Source organism: Drosophila miranda, assembly GCF_003369915.1.
Source record: "Drosophila miranda strain MSH22 chromosome Y unlocalized genomic scaffold, D.miranda_PacBio2.1 Contig_Y2_pilon, whole genome shotgun sequence".
Classification (NCBI taxonomy): domain Eukaryota; kingdom Metazoa; phylum Arthropoda; class Insecta; order Diptera; family Drosophilidae; genus Drosophila; species Drosophila miranda.
This window is the reverse complement of record NW_022881614.1, coordinates 31,555,106-31,575,540: the sequence shown is the minus strand read 5'-3', so window position 1 is coordinate 31,575,540 and position 20,435 is coordinate 31,555,106. Positions and strand designations below refer to the sequence as shown.

At 42.8% G+C, this 20,435-nt stretch overlaps 2 protein-coding genes and 2 pseudogenes across 2 annotated transcripts; all 4 read right to left on the bottom strand.

The window, feature by feature from the left end:
- Window positions 1-2,134: 2,134 nt before the first annotated feature.
- Window positions 2,135-7,912, bottom strand: LOC117193940 (annotated as a pseudogene).
- A 927-nt stretch (window positions 7,913-8,839) lies between these two features.
- LOC108160594 (probable cytochrome P450 6a23) lies at window positions 8,840-10,381 on the bottom strand. Its single transcript, XM_033396878.1, is given in 2 exon segments — window positions 8,840-9,277; window positions 9,331-10,381. Coding segments are annotated over 2 exon segments (1,473 nt in total). The 3' UTR covers window positions 8,840-8,855.
- A 5,583-nt stretch (window positions 10,382-15,964) lies between these two features.
- Window positions 15,965-17,660, bottom strand: LOC117193381 (probable cytochrome P450 6a13). The gene has a single exon (XM_033398105.1). The coding sequence runs from the start codon at window positions 17,622-17,624 to the stop codon at window positions 16,146-16,148; it is 1,479 nt and encodes a 492-aa protein (XP_033253996.1). The 5' UTR covers window positions 17,625-17,660; the 3' UTR covers window positions 15,965-16,145.
- Window positions 17,661-17,737: 77 nt separating this feature from the next.
- On the bottom strand, window positions 17,738-19,538 carry LOC117193382 (annotated as a pseudogene).
- Window positions 19,539-20,435: the final 897 nt, after the last annotated feature.

The window sequence follows — 20,435 nt, the reverse complement described above, 5'->3', positions numbered from 1 at the left end:
CCATGTGTTGGTGGGTTTTTTTTTTTCTGGTTTTTTTTTCTGTCTTAATTAACACTAAGTATATCCAACTACACAAAAACAGACATATCAACGGACTGCGAGGTTCAAGGGAATGCGAGTCACGGTGGGATCTTACTGGCCTCAGTGGCTTTCAGTGGGCGGTGTATACATATGTATGTGAGCACATCTCTTACAGTTTTCATTCAGCCTACATAATGACACTAACGTGCACATAAGACAAGCGCTGGCCTCCACTGCACTTTAAATAAACGTTTGGAACAGCTAGGCCGAATCACTAGAAGAACAAGAGAGGCGATACCACTAGGGGTCGCCGGGAGGTTATGTACACACGTGGTGCACTATTTTTTCCCGCCCGGTAGGAACATTTAAGCGGCTTCGGTCCTACGCTGACTGCAAGCACCGGTTTCCGTTTCTTGGCCCGGTTTTGAATGCGAAACGGTTACGCCAATTCGCCGCACTAAGCCCGTTCAGACGGCTGTCCTCGTCTCGCGCAGCCAAAGTTCAATGCCCGCGACTTGGTGGATCAGCTGGTTCGTAGGGCGGGGGCTTAGAGCTCGGGCTGCAGCTTTTGGATAATTCCCAAACTAAGTGCCGATTCTAATGTGGAATTTGAAAATACTGATCAGGCTACTTTTTCTAACAATTACTCCATGCACATATTTACCCGGTTGGAACTGGCACTGCGAAAATAGGGGGATGGGGTTGAGGTGCTAATTCCTTCTTTCTCCAGGTGTTTTTTTTTTTTTTTGTGTTGGGGCTGCTCACCTTCAAGCGGAAGCTACAGAAAAAGTCGGAAAATCTAACTTCGAGGCTCCTAGCACTGTAGAAGGCCGGTACTCACGTTTTCGATTAGAGCCCAATCTGCTTTCTTGGGTTCTTTTTTCCCGATCGAGTGCACTTTGGTTTCACACCACGGTTATTTACGGCGGTTTAATTTTATTTTTATTATTTTTTTTCTCACCGCGCAACCGTGGCTTGTACGGCCACGAGGAGAAAGAAAGACTTGGGCGGATCTACTGACCAACAAAAATTTTGTTCTCCGGATCTGCCTTTGCACGATCCTTCGCCATTCACCTTGAATGGTTATGGACATGGTGGGGAGATTTTTGTTCGTTTTTAAGCATGACCAGGAACATTTAACATGTAACGCCACAACAAGAAATTAAGCCAACCTAACTATACACTAACTATGGGGACTAAGCTTAATAATTAATAAGTATCTCGGTGAGGTGTGATATATACTTGTATAAATAATATAATATATATAAATATATTTATATTTATATTATATACATAAATATAAAAATTGTACAAATACCATCGGGCATACTTTCAGGCGAAGAACACAAATATGCTTTCCTATCCGCCCGACAAGCGACCACTACAAAGCAGTTCATTGGGCCCAACGAGCTCGTCAAGGAAAGTGTTTGAATTTGGTAATGATCATTAGTTTCGTATTGAATGGAAATGTTGACCTTCGTGAGTAAAAAAGGCTCAGTTTTGCTATGAATTGTATTTTATATTCTTAAGTTAATGAACCTTTTGTTATATATGAATCTTTTGAATCTTGATTAATAGAACTATTTTGAATTAACATGAATTTGGAATAAATAACAACCATTCTGTCTAAGTACACATGCCAATGATGCATCGAGTGTAATAATGCAGCGGTAGTTACGTTAGGGGCCATGCCAACATCGTTCCACGCATTGCCGAAGGTAGGGAGGGTATAGAGGAACTAGTGATCTCCTACACCTAGGATCACTTAATTAAATACGCGACTACCGGATTCCTTCTTGCCATCTATGCCGACCGGGGATTGATTACATTTGTTTTTTTTGTTTTGATCAAAGTAGATTCTGTGTCAGTGCACTTAAATTTTTATAATATGGCGAGAACCAGGAAGTATAGGGATAGGAAAGACCCCGACCCCATCCGGCGAGCTGAGCCCAGAGCGCAGTATAGTGCACTAACCCCGATTCCCTTTCCTGCTGAGGCTGCATTGCCAACAAGATTTAACCAGCCCGTAGCCGTAACATTATAAAATGGCGCCCAACGTGGCCCCGAAGACGAAACGACGTGTTATAATCGGAAAAGTGTAGAAAAGATACGATTATTTCCAGATGAGGATAATTCCGAACGGTTGGAGTAACCTTCGTGCTTCACGGTTAAGCTCTGTTAATACATCCATTAGCCTGTTAATTAGAAAATTCGGTATATCGTGTAGACGTGTAGTCAGCTTTTGGAATGGAGATTTCAATTCGACTGAGTAGGGATTGGTCTACCAAGAAATGACGGCGTGAACTGTATAGATGTCTGAAGAAAATATTTTAGTAGAATAAAGATGTTAGTGCCGTGTATCTGAGGTGTGGAATTTGCGATTGCAATTCAGGTTTTTTTATTGATCGACCCAACCAGACGCACGACCACTGTCAACTTTATAGGAACATGACTTGTTCGGTACTTGGAATGGCGGGTCTTAGAGAAACTTTGAGTTCCCGACGACTATCAAACATAGTCTAACAGGAACCTTTAATATCCATTTAATTCAATAATCATAGAGGTAGAAGAGAGGAGTTACACATCGATGTAGAATTGGCATTTGTGGAAAAGACAGAAAATATTTTGCTGATTGGAAAAAAAAAACGAGGTGGAACGTTGTGAGTTGCTGCGGACACCGCAACTCTACAGTTATACCCGATACTAAGTCAGTATGGCTCTCCTGCGGCAGACGCCGCTAATATTGAACCACACGACAAAGAGTGCGTGCGAGAGAGACAGAAAATCAGTCTGAGCGTGACGTCGGGCGCTGCGTAGCCACTGAAAATTGATTTCTTGCTTTTGGCTACAAAAATGATCCGATCTGATCCAGATTCAGCAATCTGATAGATATGGTCATTATCTATGATTCTGCGCTTTTAGTTTTCTCGAGTCTGCAATATTGTGGATGCAACAGATTTTCGTCCTTTGTGTAGGCGGAAGGGGGTGGAGCGAAATTCTGAGATATACGTTTTATAGTGAGATCTAACAGAAGTGCGGATACCAAATTTGGTTACTCTAGCCTTAATAGTCTCTGAGATTTGTGGATGCCCCAGATTTTCGTCCTTTGCGTGGGCGGAAGGGGGTGTGGCGAAATTTGAACACGAAACGGTCAAGGTCCGATATCACAGGAGTGTGGATACCAAATTTGGTTGCTCTGGATCTTATAGGTTCTGAGATCCTTGAACTCATATTTTGCAAACCGACCATGAAACCTGTGTGTTAGAGAGAGACAGAGCGAGATAGAATGAAATTGTTTTTTTTGATTCTGGCTATAATCATTATACGATCTGGTTCAGATTTTGCACTGTAGAAGATATGGTCATCCTCACCGATTCTGCGTTTTTGGTTTTATCGTATCTTTAAAAATGTGGAAGTAGGCGGGGCGAAGTTTTGAAATATTTTTGTCGCAGTGACATATCACAGAAGTCTGGATCCAAAACATCGTTGCTCTAGCTCTTATAGTCTTTGAGCACTAGGCGCTGAAGGGGACGGACGGACGGACGGACGGACAGGGCTCAATCGACTCGGCTATTGATGCTGATCAAGAATATATATACTTTATGGGGTCGGAAACGATTCCTTCTGGACGTTACACACATCCACTTTTACCACAAATCTAATATACCCCAATACTCATTTTGAGTATCGGGTATAATTAAGAGGAAATATGGCCAGTAAAGATAATAGCTTTGAAACTGCATTAACTCGCGAGATCAATAAATACACGAGGAAGGATGCTTACCCCTTACCACATATTGACGGGATCTTAAGCCGCTTACCTCCAGCGCGGTATATAACTGGTCTTGATATGAAACATGCTTTCTGGCAAATACCATTGGACGAGCCATCACGACCGTATACTGCGTTTACCGTTCCGAATCGTCCACTGTACCAATATAAGGTCATGCCATTTGGTCTGACAAATGCACCTCAGACCTTATGCCGCTTAATGGACCATGTCATACCGCCACATTTACGGAATCGAGTTTTTGTATATCTCGATGACTTGCTTGTTCTATCGGATGACATTGATTCGCACTTGATTCTTTTGCAAGAAATCGCACTATGCTTAAGAAAAGCGAATATCACTATCAACGTTCGAAAATCTAAGTTCTGCATGAGAGAGATTAAATATCTCGGTTTCATAATTTCGGATGGTCAGATCAAGACTGATTCATTGAAGATTCAGGCAATCAACGACTTCCCAATTCCAACAACGGTAAAGCAGTTACGACGGTTTCTCGGTTTATCCGGATGGTATCGACGTTTCGTCGAGAATTATTCCTCCGTGAGCTATCCATTGACCGAGATGCTTAAGAACCAGAATACTTCCTTAATATGGAATGAAACCGCAACCAATGCTTTTGAAGAATTGAAACGAAGATTAACATCAGCTCCAATCCTCAGAACTCCTGATATTTCTAAGAAATTCATCCTATTGTGTGATGCTAGTTCTTTTGGTCTCGGGTGCGTCCTAGCTCAAGAGAATGAAGAAGGCTTCGAAATGCCAGTTGGATACATGTCGGTTAAGTTATCCAAAGCTCAACGGAATTATTCCGTTACAGAACTAGAATGTCTAGCAGTTATTAAGGGAATTAAGAAATTTCGAGCTTACATAGAAGGCCAGGAATTCTTAGTAATAACCGACCATGCAGCATTGCAGTGGTTGATGCGACAAAAGGATTTGTCTGGAAGGCTCGCGCGATGGGCTATACAGTTACAGGGTTTTGATTTTCGCATTGAACACCGGAAGGGTTCACAAAATGTTATTGCTGACACTCTGTCAAGGCAAAATGAATCGTCAGTAGATGAGTTTATAGATCTAGGGCCGATCATCGATTTAGAGTCCGAGCATTTCACTTCGTTGGAATATCTTGATTTAATTGAACGCATTCAGCAGAACCAAGAGAAACTTCCAGATTTAAAAATAACAGATGGCTATGTATACAAACGCACCGAAGCTTCGATTGGAGATTCTGAATCTGACCACCAGTCGTGGAAATTATGGGTACCCTCTGGCCTAGTCAGTAGTGTTATCAAACAAGCCCATGATTCTCCTACCACATCACATGGCGGGATGGGTAAAACCGTTAAAAAACTTAAGAGATACCTGTTCTGGCCCAAGATGTTGGTTCAAATCCGAGAGTATGTGAATAATTGTGTCATGTGTAAACAGACCAAAAGTCCCAATATAGTATTACGACCACCATTGGGAAAGCCAATGCAATCAGAGAGACCGTTTCAACGACTCTACATGGATCTGTTAGGTCCATACCCTCGTTCAAAGGCAGGGAATATCGGATTATTAATAATCGTGGATCATTGTACAAAATTCCATTTCCTCTGTCCATTGAAACGATTCACTTCCGGAAAGATTTGCGAGTATTTAGAAAATTTCATTTTCTTTACGTTTGGAGTGCCGGAATCCATCTTAACGGACAATGGTTCTCAATTTTGATCAGGATTCTTTGAGGCTTTTCTAACTCGATTTTTAATTAAACATATTTGTACCGCTTTTTATTCGCCTCAAGCGAATGCAAGCGAGCGCTTAAACCGATCGGTTTTGGCGGCGATCCGTGCGTACGTGGGGAAAGCTCACACTACCTGGGATCAACGACTGAATGAGATTAACGGTGCTATTCGATCCAGTCTACATACAACCACCGGATATTCTCCTTACTTCCTTACGTTTGGGCAAAACATGATTTTGAATGGCAAGGATTACGAATTGCTCAGGAAACTTAACTTGCTATCAGATGATTCTAGAGTTAATTACCCCGATGCTCTGCAGTTGGCAAGGTATGCAGCAACGGTCAACAATGCAAAGGCTCATGCAACCAACGCGAGGGTATACAATTTGAGGAGTAGAAACATACAATTCAACGTCGGAGATCAGGTTTACGTTCGCAATTTCTCCCAAAGCTACGCGTCTAAACAATTCAGCCATAAATTAGCGCAGGTGTTTGTGACAGCAACAGTAATGAAAAAGCTAAGTCCTGTTTATTACGAATTATCGAACGAGAAAGGAAAGAAAATGGGAGTATACCACGTAAAGGATATTCAAACCCGCTAATTCACTGTCCTTCTTTTCTTTTCGATTACGATCCCTGTCGATCACTCCGGGACTCACTCCGGGCACATGCCTGTGCCAATAGTGCCAAACTCTAGTGGAAGTTCACGTGTCCCTGTATTACATAATACATACCAAATTACATAACTGCAAGTCGGCGGAGAATCGACTAAAAAGCAAGATCAAGCTATATTGTGTGGTGAAAGTGCAAAGTGCTACGTAGAGAAAAAGAAGGTGATTATAGAGGAAAGCAGGTTTGGTACATTCACTGAATTCCGAATCTATTACAGAATCTCTTGTTCACTGGAGGTCTGCCGTGCTTTGGCGCTCTCACGCCTAACCCCCCCACGCAACCTCCAGTGTCTTATTTTTGGCCGCTTCGAATTACCAGCGTTTCCGTTGTACGGACGATCTGTATCGACTTTTGAATGCCCTCTAATCGTATCTTGCGAGATGCAACTCAACCATTCTGTCTAAGTACACATGCCAATGATGCATCGAGTGTAATAATGCAGCGGTAGTTACGTTAGGGGCCATGCCAACATCGTTCCACGCATTGCCGAAGGTAGGGAGGGTATAGAGGAACTAGTGATCTCCTACACCTAGGATCACTAAATTAAATACGCGACTACTGGATTCCTTCTTGCCATCTATGCCGACCGGGGATTGATTACATTTGTTTTTTTGTTTTGATCAAAGTAGATTCTGTGTCAGTGCACTTAAATTTTTATAATATGGCGAGAACCAGGAAGTATAGGGATAGGAAAGACCCCGACCCCATCCGGCGAGCTGAGCCCAGAGCGCAGTATAGTGCACTAACCCCGATTCCCTTTCCTGCTGAGGCTGCATTGCCAACAAGATTTAACCAGCCCGTAGCCGTAACATTATAGTACCGCTGAGTGCATATGCGAATCAAATGACCCACAACGGGATTCTTTCGTAAGGTTTCTAAGATGGAAATTAAGAAGAATGTTATGCAAATCGCAGAGTTGATCAATATGAGTCTAATTGATAGACTGACTCACCATCGATGACCTTGTCCATATACGTCAGCTCCCGAATGCTGTCATAGTTCAATTGGCCGTTGTATTTCGCCATCACCGTGTCAATCTCCGTCCTCAGCTTATCCTGGATGTCCTGGTTCACGGCCAGTTCATGGAGAGCGAAGCCCAACGAAGTCGAAGAGGTATCGAAGCCAGCCAAGAAGAAGATAAAGGCCTGGGCAGCCAACTCGTTAAAACTGATGCCATCCTACTTGTTGCCCTTATCGTACTTGATCATCATATCAATCAGCATGTCCATGAAATCGTTTCGTTTGACATTATTCTTTAACCGATAGTCGACGGTTTCTCTAAAGATTTTCATATAGAAATCCTCGACTTTCTGGACGGTTTCCTTCATTCGCAACTTTGCTGCCAGCTTGGGTGCACCGAAAAAGAACAAGTCCGCTGTTTTTCCATAGCGCCGCTCAGTGATGGCAGCCTTGCCCATGGTGACAAATTCTGCATTTGGGTTCCGCAAACTGTTGCACTCCAGGCCGAAGGCACAACTTACGATCACATCAGCGCTGAAGCGGGACATTCAGGCGACATTCAGGGGCTGGGGCCCTCCGGTGATTTTCTCAGCGAATACCCGGATCATCTCATCGCCAATTTCCAGTACTGTGGGGAACATAATCTTCATTTTGCCCGAGGTGAATGTGGGGGTCATCTTTTGGCGGAGCTGTCGCCACTTTTGGCCTTCGATGGCCACTAAATGATTGGTCAGGGGGTCGTCTTTTTTTATACCCGATACTCAAAATGAGTATTGGGGTATATTAGATTTGTGGTAAAAGTGGATGTGTGTAACGTCCAGAAGGAATCGTTTCCGACCCCATAAAGTATATATACTCTTGATCAGCATCAATAGCCGAGTCGATTGGGCCCTGTCTGTCTGTCCGTCCGTCCGTCCGTCCGATACGATAAAACCAAAAACGCAGAATCGTAGAGGATGACTATATGTTCTAGAGTGTAAAATCTCAACCAGATCGTATAATTATTATAGCCAGAATCAAGAAAACAATTTCATTCTTTCTCGCTCTGTCTCTCTCTAACACACAGGTTTCATGGTCGGTTTTGCCAATTGCAAAATATGAGTTCAAGGATCTCAGAACCTATAAGATCCAGAGCAACCAAATTTGGTATCCACACTCCTGTGATATCGGACCTTGACCGTTTCGTGTTCAAATTTCGCCACACCCCCTTCCGCCAACGCAAAGGACGAAAATCTGGGGCATCCACAAATCTCAGAGACTATTAAGGATAGAGTAACCAAATTTGGTATCCGCCCTTCCGTTAGATCTCACTATAAAACGTATATCTCAGAATTTCGCCACACCCCTTTCCGCCCCCACAAAGGACGAAAATCTGTTGCATCCACAATATTGCACATTCGAGAAAACTAAAAACGCAGAATCATAGATAATGACTATATCTATCAGATTGCTGAATCTGGATCAGATCGGATCATTTTTGTAGCCAAAAGCAAGAAATCAATTTGCAGTGGCCACGCAGCGCCCGACGTCACGCTCAGACTGATTTTCTGTCTCTCTCGCACGCACTCTTTGTCGTGTGGTTCAATATTAGCGGCGTCTGCCGCAGGAGAGCCATACTGACTTAGTATCGGGTATAACTGTGGTGTCCGCAGCAACTCACAACGTTCCCCCTCGTTTTCATTAAACTTTTCAATTGGAAACTTTTTCGACCTTAAGATAGATTCCATTTTCGGCAGACAGTAAAATGCTTTTGAGGATTAACTTCATGGGTATTTGCGTCTCCGGAGCGACACTGAACCTGTACCCCTTGATCAGGTATGCCAGGCCTACACAGGTTTGCATTATGCCGAAGCGCAGTCCGATGCAGTTGCTTGGACCCTCGCCAAAGGGCAGCCAGGCGCAGGCGGGTCTGGAGGCGATGGCCTCCTCCGTAAAACGCTCCGGCTTGAATTTCTCGGGTTCGGGATAAATATCAGGATCGTAGTGAATACCCAGAGCCGGGATGACAACTATTGTTCCTTTGGCAATGAAATTCTTCGGATCTTCGGGTGAAAAATCCGCCTGCGTCTTTCGCGTTAAATGCGCAAGAGCCGGGTACTTCCGAAGAGTTTCTGAAAGGGAATTATAAAATATTAGAGAAAAATAAACCAAATGTAATCCTCACGAGTACTTACCCATTACAACCTGAACTGATTGTTGTGCTTGGCCAAAACATCGTTGATCTCCTTTCTCAGCTTATCTTGAGTGTCCTGGTTCTGCGCCAGCTCATAGAGCGCAAAACCCATGGTGGTGGAGCTTGTCTCGAAACCGGCCACAAAGAATATGAATGCCTGTGCCAGGATCTCTTTGAAGGTCAGACCTTCATCAGAGTTGCCCTCCTGCTCTTTCTGGTACATTTCAATCAGACTGTCCATGAAGTCGTTACGCTTTTCCTTAGTCTTCAAGCGATAGTCGATGGTGTCTCTCACAATCTTTGTGTAGAAGTCCTCAACTTCCTGTACATTCAATTTGAGGCGCAGGGAACGTGAAAGCTTCGGAAAGCCGAATATAATGAAATCTAATAGACCCTTATAGCGACGTTCGCTGAGGGCTCGCTTGCCAAATGTGACAAAATCCGCATTGGGATTCTGTTGACTATTGCAATTTAGTCCAAAGGCGCAATTGCCTATGACGTCAGCCGTGTATCGGGCCACCAGATCAACGATTTCAAGAACCTTTTCATCGCCAACCTTGTTGCTGAAGACTTTGTCCATCTCCTCACCCACTTTGACCACAATAGGGAACATGTGCTTCATTTTGCCAGACGTAAATGTGGGTGTCAGCTTGTGCCTCAGATGACGCCACTTCTGACCTTCAATGCTGAACACTGTTGCCGAGAGGGGGTCATCAATCTCATTGTAGAATATGCCTCGGTTTTCGAAATAATTGAAGTCTTTGATGAGCACTCGCTTTACCAGATCCAGATCGGTAACCACAGCGGTTCTTGTAAAAAAGAAGTAGAATCCAGCAAACGGGTATTTCGCACTCTTGTACTTCCGATAGTAATCCCTGAATATAACTGCTATTTGCCGCTTCTTGGGCCAGTCCCCAATGTTCCCGAAAAGTGGGTGGGGCACATCGTGCGGGATACCACGACGCTGCCAATATCCATGACGTCTTGCCGCGAAGAGAACAAGCGACACCATAATGGCAATCAACGCTAGCACCAGCGACATTATACTTTCGGTTTGGAGCTGGTCCCAGCTTGCCGTATCCACTAAGTTTTATAGGTAAAAGCTCCCGCTATCTCTTGGCCGAAACCTTAAACGACATGTTTTATTGTAGCTGAAATTGTACTCCGTCTGCTCGCAATATTTACCCCTTCAAAAACTGTAAATAAACCGCAAATTTTTACAAACAGCTGATTTATTTGTCTAGGAACCATTCCAACAAATAAGCCAAAACAAATTACCATACTCTATTTCGATATTTGTTTGTATAAGATTAATGTAGGTAATTCTTCAGAATTTAAATAATATGATGAAATACGAGTATTAAAATACCAAAATAAAATACCCAGTTACGGCGTTACACTCCTTTAACATTCTTTAATTGATAAACGTATAGATAGTGTTTGCACCCAAAACACGAATTAATCAATATTCGTATAACCACAAACTAGATAGGGAATTTTTTGAGGGTCACGATTATTATTCACGTCTAGAAGGCAGGGTACACAATATTGCCCCGAAACATACCTAAATGATTATTATTTATTTGTAATGTATTGTAAGCTTTTAATAGCACGGTTTTATTATATGTTCTTCTTTCTTGATCGTCGTATTCGAATGAATGTGTGTTGGCATATCGATACTTGTCCTCGACAAGTATACATTGGTATATCTTATAATACTATCGATGAGTAAATCTTAAACTAATATTCAAATTTTATAAACTAATATTCATATCTTACATTCAGGCAACCTGACTACAGATCGCCCACGATCTACACACTAAGGCATACAGTTGGTTAAACATTTCTTATTCGGTATTGTCTTACTTAACATACTATTTCATCGATTAACAACATGAGACCATGGTTTTATCCTTACACTCTACCCAGGGTTTAAGCCTTGCTGGTTCTAATATACTTCGGAATGGCATTTGCGTCAACTGACAGTCCTCAATGTCGACAACCTCATAACGATCATTATCCAATACTCTATTGATCCTGTACGGTCCTCGATACTTTGGTGCGAACTTCTTATTGATCCCCGGTGTTGTGTCCACATGCCGGACTGCTACATAGTCACCAGGTTCATACTTTAATGGGGCTCTATGTTTATGGGCTCTTCTCATTTCTTTTCTGCGACAACCGTATGTTCTCACTTGCTATTTCTCTTATAGTTTCCAACTCTCTAAGTTCTGACGCTAACTTCTCCTCTAGGTATTCGGTTAATTCATCTACAACGGGTCCTTTCTGGGGTATTCCAAATAACAATGTGCTAGGTGTCTTTTTCGTACTGCTGTTAACGGAGTTATTAATGGCGTGCTCTACCTTGCTCATCAACCTATACCAATCGGCTTGCTCAAGGGGCTCTGACAGTTTTCCTAACATAGGAGTAAGAACACGATTCACCCGCTCCACTTGGCCATTCGCCTGCGGTGCACCTGTAGCTACCTTAATGTGCTCTATCCCTCTCTCATGCAGAAAACTAGAGAACTCTAAAGAGGTGAAACAGGTCCCACGATCTGATATTATCCTAGTAGGGCGACTATAGAAATCAAAATATTTACTTAATCTTATTGACCTGCCGTCGTTGCACCATCGCAGAATATGCAATGGCGTAATGTTCGTGCACAAGCTCCTTCTTGGGACTGTTGACTCCCAAACTCTCTTGGGTCAGATTGACTTGGCCGTTCCATCCAGACCTACCCGTACTTTTAGGCCTATCCGTCTACCCATATGTAGGTCTAATTATGCTGATCATGAACCTTTTAGGGTTTTATGCCATAATTATAACTCCCTCTGTCTAACCCTATCCCCTGAACTGTCTCTTAAACTAATTGCATGCAATATTTATAATCATTTAAATTTAGCTAACTTTTAACTTATCTTTTTCTGCCTTTAGTAACTAAGTACCATTATTAACAGATAATTTGTTAATTTAATAAATAAATAAATAAATAAATAAGGCATCCTTCGCTTCCCGCGTGCTGGTACTATTAACCGGGAACAATTTGACAAACTTAGTGAATGCATCTATTACCACAAGGAGGTGTTTTCGCTTAGATCTAATACTCGGCAGCGGACCCAAATGATCAACATGTAGGGTATGAAAAGGAACACACGACTTTGGGATACTATGGAGCGTTCTGTTATGGATTGTTTTAGGCATCGAGTGTAGTATACACGGTAGACAGTTTCTGATGAACCTTGCCACTTTACTTCTCATTGACGGAAACCAATAGGTCCTCAAAAGGTCACTCACGCACTTCTCTGCGGCCAGATGTCCTAGTTTTTCGTGTGACCGCCTTATCAACTGCTCTTCCATACACATTGGTACATAGAAACATAGTTTGTTTTCACAACTCCTCTTGTAAACAATACCATCTATCATTTCAAAATCTACTTCAATTCCATCCTCTAGCATTTTTCGAATCCTAACTACTTCCTTGTCTCGCATCTGTTCTGATTGCAATATCAAATCAACATCTTCTGGCGTTGCACCTACTACCCCAACTATCAATGATTTTAGTAATCTTTCCTCCTGAAACTCTAACTTGTCCCTCTCTACTGTATCCTCAACACATTTTTTATCTTTATCTGAATTCCTATTACTTATGTACTTTACTCCCCCCACCACATCGTTAACGCTTCTTCTACATTGGCTCAAATCTCTAATTTCAATCTTCGATCCATTCTCTTCCCTATATTCACTATTCTCTATGTTATCTCTACAATCACTACCAAGGTTCTCTCTATTATCAGACTTCCACCTATTTCCCAATCTACTTCCTACTGCACTTGATTCTCCACACTCAATCGCAGGGTTGTGTACGGTACTACTACGCTCTCTACTGATATTTAAATCTCTACACTTAATCACAGGGTTCTCTACGGTACCTCTATGCTCACTACCAGGGTTGTCTCTATTTACACTATTCCTTGTATATTGCTTTCTACTCTCATCTTTTTCTAAATTAGACTTTTCTAAACCGTATTTGACTCTATAACCATCCTCTAACATATTCGTCACTTGATCTTGTCTGCTCAGCGCATCAACGTGCGCCATACTGGCTCCAGGTCTGTGCATAATGGAGTAATCATAGTTCTCTAACTCTAGGAACCACCGTGCTATCTTAGGACTAATTGACTTTCTGGTTAACGTCTGTACTAACGAATTACAATCCGTGATTATTTTGAAGGACCTATGCTCCAAATATGCTCTAAAACGCCTCAATGCATAAATTATAGCCAATGTCTCTAGTTCGAAACTATGATAACGTGATTCTCTTTCTGTTGTTTTGCCGGAATAATAGGACACAGGGTGCATCTTCCCATCATCTTGTCTTTGCATCAGTATTGCGCCATAACCGTATGAACTTGCGTCTGTATGTAATTCCGTTTCTCTATTTGGGCTAAAAATGGCTAATACCGGAGGATTTGCTAACGCATTCTTAAGAGTTTCAAACGTCTTCACCTGTTCTCTATTCATGAGAAACGGACCACCTTCTTTTAACAACTGCACCAAGGGCTTAGCTGTCGTCGCAAATGACAACATGAAACGTCGAAAATACGAAAAGAATCCCAAGCATGAGTGCAGTGCTTTTACATTTTGAGGGACTGGGTATTTTTTCAAGGCCTCAATATGGGAATAACTAGGAACTATTCCGTTTTGATTAACTTTATACCCCAGGAAATCGATGTTTCGATTGAGAAACCTACACTTTTTTAGATTTATCTCTAAATTTTGCTCGCTAAACCGAATGCATAGTCTTTTTAATATATCCATGTGTTCTTCAACTGTTTTAGTCGCTACTAATATATCATCCATGTACACTACAATGCTTTTGTTCCTAATAAAGTCTCTCAAGAGCTCCGAAATAAATCTCTGAAAAATAGCGGATCCATTTTTTAACCCAAAGGGCATTCTCAAGTACTCATACTGTCCTTGCGGTGTCACAAACGATGTATACGGAACTGATTTTTCTTCTACGCCTATTTGATGATACCCACTTTTCAAATCTATAATGGAAAAACAGCACTTGTTTTCTAAAAACTCAAGCCAGTCCTCAATAAGGGGCAATGGGAAATTATCTTTAACAATTCGTTTGTTCAGACCACGGTAATCGACGCACATTCGAAGTTCTCCTGATTTTTTTTTTACTAGGACCAACGGGGAAGCATAAGGAGACTCACTATGACGGATTACTTTCTTTTCTAACAGATAATCTACTATTTCAGCTACTTTCTCTCTCTCATGGTAGGATAAACGACGCGGAGTACAATGAAATGGTGTTGTTTCTGTTACACGAATCTGCATCTGATACTTTGGTGGTGCTTTAAAGTCAAATTCTTTGTGTAAATAGTATGTCTTAATAACTTCCCTACACTTTTCTGCAAGAGTGGGGCCAAATTCGAAACCTACGTTAATATGTTCCTCTTCATCAATCTCTACCGCCGCACAAAAGTTACTGAACTCGTCGCCTTGATTCATATTCTCGATGGCCATTTTGTCATTCCTTGAGTTTTCTTGTGTCTGATTTTTAAATGGATTAGAACGTTTGATTAGCTCGCTTCTTTCTGATTGATTACCATCTAACTTATCATATAGTCTTATGTTAATATTATTTTTACGTTCGGTGAATAAAGACGCGCAGGTTAAACTAATAGCTTTTTGCTTTAACGAGCTTAATGGTGTGTGTTGCTTCGCATTGATATTTTTCTTATGAACTAATTTTACTTCAATAACTTTAAGGGCATCGCGTCCCAACAATACCGGCAAAGGCAGCATGTTATCATCTACGATGTTTAATAAAACGATATATTTCTTTGTGCAAAATTCAATATGGCACTTAAATTTTCCCCATATGGGAATTGGCTGTCCTCCTAGTCCATAGTATTTCCTAACTTCATTATAGGCTTCAACTATAGCCGACTTCGTTATCAAAGTCTTATGAATAAAACTTACAGGGCTACCTGTATCAAATGGACTAAAAATACTGACGCCTATTTGTTCACCAAACGGAAGTCATAAAGTGATTAGCTGGACAGCCCTGACTTGCCCGATCCCGCGCCTGGCCCAGTAGCTCAGCCGCGTGCGCACATACCAGAAGCCAATGGCGAGGGTAATCAACAGCAGTGCAATCACATCCAGCATTCTCCACCAGCGTTTCGCTTTCAACTGCACTTAAAATTCGCCTGGTGGCAGTCAGTGGCGATTAGAGAAGCAGCAACTGGGGGCAAAGTCAGCGGCAATGTAAACAACCCAAACGGAGAAGATAACCTCGAACTCAATACTTAGTGCATCGCAATCTAATGAAAACTCTGGCAAAGCTCCGAGCTTTGAGCGATGCGAAAGCGAATGAGAGAAGCAACAAGAGGCGAAAAATCGGCATACTAACATGCCTATCGTTGATCTTTAAAAATTTAATGCAAAGAGGCGGCTAAAAAATTGTTTACGTCCGCTGTCTCTCTGGAGATAACAAGCTACTAACAGCTGATCGATTACACTACAATTTAGAACAATTATTTTTAATTTTTATTTACTCTGCAATGCTCTCTTACATGAATTTCTCTTAATATTCCTATGCTCTTATGAGTGCAATGAGTGCACTGTGAGGGTGTTTGCTTCTTAAAGCGCAGTGCTTTTGTCTGGCTCTCCGCTCACTTTATATTTCGCATTTCTCTCTTGGTGTCTAAAGCTCTTTATTAATCAGATAACGGGCCTTGTGCATTTGTAGATAACATGCAATTTTTGAAGTCACTATCATATATTAGGGTGCGGCCAGTTTTTCCATTATAAGGTGAATACCTTCTTGGGTTCCTATAAGAAACGTCCGACTGGAGAACTTCAATGGGATCTGTGTACGCTCGGATTGGCGGAATTGGAAATCGCGTAGAATGTAGGTAATTCCAATTTTCATCTGCATTTTCCCGAAGCGCTCTCCGATGCAATTACGCGGACCTTCGCCAAATGGCAAGTAGGCCATCGGGTGACGGGCCTTTACCTGATCCGGTTCGAAGCGACTTGGGTCAAAGTTTTCCGGCTCTGGATAAAGCTCTGGGTCGTGCTGTATGCTGTGCACGGGGATCATCACTTTCGTGCCTGGCTCCAAAGTAAGTCTGCTGTCCGGCACATCATATTTTTTGGTAGTTTGTCGCACAATATGCGGCAGTATAGGGTACTTTCGTAGTGTCTCTGCCACAACATGATCCAGGTACGGCATCTCCTGAATAGACTCATATGTCAGCTGGTGATTGTTCTTGGCTAGAACCTCTTGGATTTCACTGCGCAATCTGTCCTGAACATCGGGGTTCAAGGCCAATTCATATAGGCAGAAGGACGTTGTTGTCGAGGAAGTGTCAAAGCCGGCCAGGAAGAACACCATAGCTTGAGCGGCAATCTGTTCGAAGGACAGCCCATCCTTGGTCCCCTCTTCCCACAGATCCATTAGCAGTTGTATCAAATCACTGCGCTGCACATTCTCCCTCTTCCTGTAGGCCAGTGTCTGGCGGACTGTGTCCAAGAACTCGCTCACCTCGGGGCGGAAGAGGCGCATATGAAGCATCCGCGCGAATTTGGGCTGGGCAAACATGAAGCCCTGCACCATGCCCGTGTGAAGCGGATTAGTGGTCACTGAACGGCCCATGCGACGGAATTCCGAATTGGGATCGTTGAGGCTGTTGTACTCCAGGCCAAAAGCACAGCTTCCAATGACATCTGTGCTTAAGCGAGCACACAAGTCCTTGGGCTCTCTTTCACCCACTTGCAGCTCGCAAGCCTGGGTGAGCTTTTCCCCCACGCTCAGCATGGTGGGGAACATAAACTTCATCTTTCCGGAGGTGAAGACCTGCGTCAGGTTCTGTCGCAGCCAGCGCCACTCGGACCCGTCCAGGAATAGAAGGTTTCCCGTCAACGGATCGTCCTTAACATTGTAAAAGAGTCCACGGTCAGCGAAGCTGTTAAAATCACTTATCGTTATTTTTTTAATCAGTTCCAGGTCCATCACAAAGAAAGCTTTGCTAAAGAAGGTGAAGTAGCCGCAGAAGCGTTCTGTTTTGCTGAACTTTTCATAGATTCGACGATTGATGTCTGTCCAGTGTAGCCCCTTGCCAAGGCCACTCATGTTGCCAAGGAAAAGTACAGGCTTTTCCCCGGCTAAGCCCTTGCCACGCCAGTAGTCATAATGCTCAAGCAGCCGGGAATAAATCAGAGCTCCAGCAACGAGAACGAGAGCCAACAGCGTCCACATGCTTCCGTCTACTCGATTGAAATGCAACTGACTCTCGAAACCGGTTCCGTTTTTATGGAAAGCTCTGTAAGTTCTCTCTTGCTAAAATTGTATCTCCCTGCCTACTCGGGTGCTTTCACATATTGCGCATTTATTACAAACGGAATGTTTTATGTATTTCTAGAGTGTAACAAACAAAACTTATCAGATATTAGATACGCTCCAGTCTCAGGTGAATCCCATTCTTCGTCGTTAGAGGGAAAGAGCGAGTATCTGGAATCAGAGGACTTTCGGTACGCTTGGAGATGCCGAACTTAAAGCGCCGAAGCAGTGACACCAGACCAATCTTGGCCTGAATCTTCCCGAATCTCAGTCCTATGCAGTTACGGGGTCCGTCCCCAAAGGGCAAATAGGCCATCGGATGACGAGACTTCACTTGATCCTCCTCGAAGCGACTCGGATCGAAACGCTCGGGCTCCGGATATATTTCAGGATCGTGGTGAATGTTGTGGACAGGTATCAACATGGTTGTTCCTTTGTCAATGGTGATGTCCGTGTTGGGGACTTTGTAGTTCTGATTGGCCTCTCGTATGAGTTGAGGAACAATGGGATGTTTCCGAAGAGTTTCTGTAAACATATGCTGGTTAGAATTGTATGTACTATTTGCACGGATAGGTGCTTACCTGCTAAGACTTTTTCTAGGTAGTTCATCTCTGCTAAGGCATCATATGTTATCTCCCCTCCTTCCACATTCTTGAGAACAGCATCGATTTCCTCCCTAACGCGGCGCTGAATATCGGGATGCTGGGCCAGTTCATACAAACAGTAGGCCATTGTACTCGAAGAAATCTCAAATCCAGCTAGGAAGAATACGAAAGCCTCGACAGCCATTTGCTCGATAGTCAAGCCATGGGAAGGAACAATAACCTTTCCTTGTTTAGCGGCCTCTTGGTTCTCAGCACGCAATTCAATCAACTCATCGAGGAAATCGTTTCGCTTGATACCATTCTTCATGCGATAATCGACGGTGTTTTTTACAGCATCCAAAAAAAACTCCAATAGATCGTCGGGCAAGATTTTCATGCGCAATTTTTTGGCTAATTTTGCATTTGTAAACACAAAAAATTCCACTCCGTCCCTTTGATCGGAATTCCGCCTTGGGATCACTCAGACTGTGGCACTCCAAGCCAAATGCACACGTGCCTATTACATCTGTCGTAAACCTGGCACAGATATCCTTGATCTCCACATCGCCATCGTCCACCTTTGCAGCACTCCCGGCCTTGTCCATGGCTGCGGCCAGACGATGGCCAACCTCAACGACCACTCCAGACATATGCTTGATCTTTCCAGAAGTGAAAACGGGCGTCAGCTTCTGCCTCATCGAACGCCATTCGTCGCCTTCCAGACTTAGCAGATGACCCGTCAACGGTTCATCTCGCACATTATTATACACTCCACGATCTTGAAAGTATTGAAAATCTTTGATCAGCACTTGCTTTATCAAATCCAGATCAATGATGAGACGCCCTTGAATTTATCGTAGATCCTCTGGTTAATGTCACGAAAATGGTACTTCGTTCCGATTCCTTTCACGTTTCCTATAAACGGAAGAGGGCGTTCATTAGGCACTCCCTTTCTTTCCCAGTAGCTACATATAGGTATTTCGGTAGAAATTGTAGGCCAGCGCCAGGGCCATGCCCAGCAAAGCAAATGTTAACATCATGGTGATCGAACCTCACTTGTTCCACTCATAGCAAACACTGTCAGATCTGCCTCAGAGTGTGCGTTATATTAGCACCTTGTTGATGTTGTAGGCGAATGCTATTAGAGATTAATACATTTGTGTGCATATAAACAAAAAGATTCTACTTAATCTTTATTTGTACCTACATGTAAATAATTTGAAATTCATGCAATATGTTTGCCTGCCCCGTAAATACTGATAGACTATCAGCAAAGACTATACAATACCAAGATGTCGCATGAGGAACAAATGCTTTTTCAATTTTCGTTTGACGCTTCTTGGTACGGGCGCGCGGGGCTAGTACTTCAATTCTCTTTTACGCTACCTTCGCCTCCGAAGTGCTACTCGGCTTCGTCAATGCCTCGGTCAGCACGAGCTCGAGCCAACCCAGAAATATGCTTGTAGTTGTGTATATGTGTGTATGTCCTAGGTCGGCACGGCCATAAACCGGTTTCGCCCGCAGCATATACGGCTTTTAGCTTCACACACAAGCGCACTGAAAGCATGTCAGTGTCTGCGTGCCGAAACCGTAGGGCAGCGTGGTCTCTGATGTCTTTGGCGCGGCACAGTGGGGAAATAGTCAAAAAATTGTATAGTATAGTATTGTACATATAGTCTTTGCTATCATAAAGACATATTATTTATATTATGTACGCATATCAGTTTTGTCTTGATCGTCATTTTCTTCGAAGAGCAAGTTCAAAGAGAGAGAGACAGAGTTTCATCTGATAAATGCGCTCTCACAAAACGCTCTACTCGACATGAATACACGCTCCATCAAGTTTTACTGGGTTCATAGAGAGAAGCCGAACCCGCTCCATATGAGGTCATGTCATTGATGGATTCCTTGAATATATATATTGTACGATTTCAACTAAAGTACAAAATCGTATGATTAGACCTAGACAAATAGCTAGCCATAAAAAAGATTAAGATTTCCCAGCCACCTAAAGAAATAAACGATAATATGCTCTAAATATAAATATGTGACATGCACTACTGACCTAAATAAATATACAACGGACAGCTGCATGCATTTGTGTACATACACTGTTAAGATATTTAAGGCACTATCATAAAACACA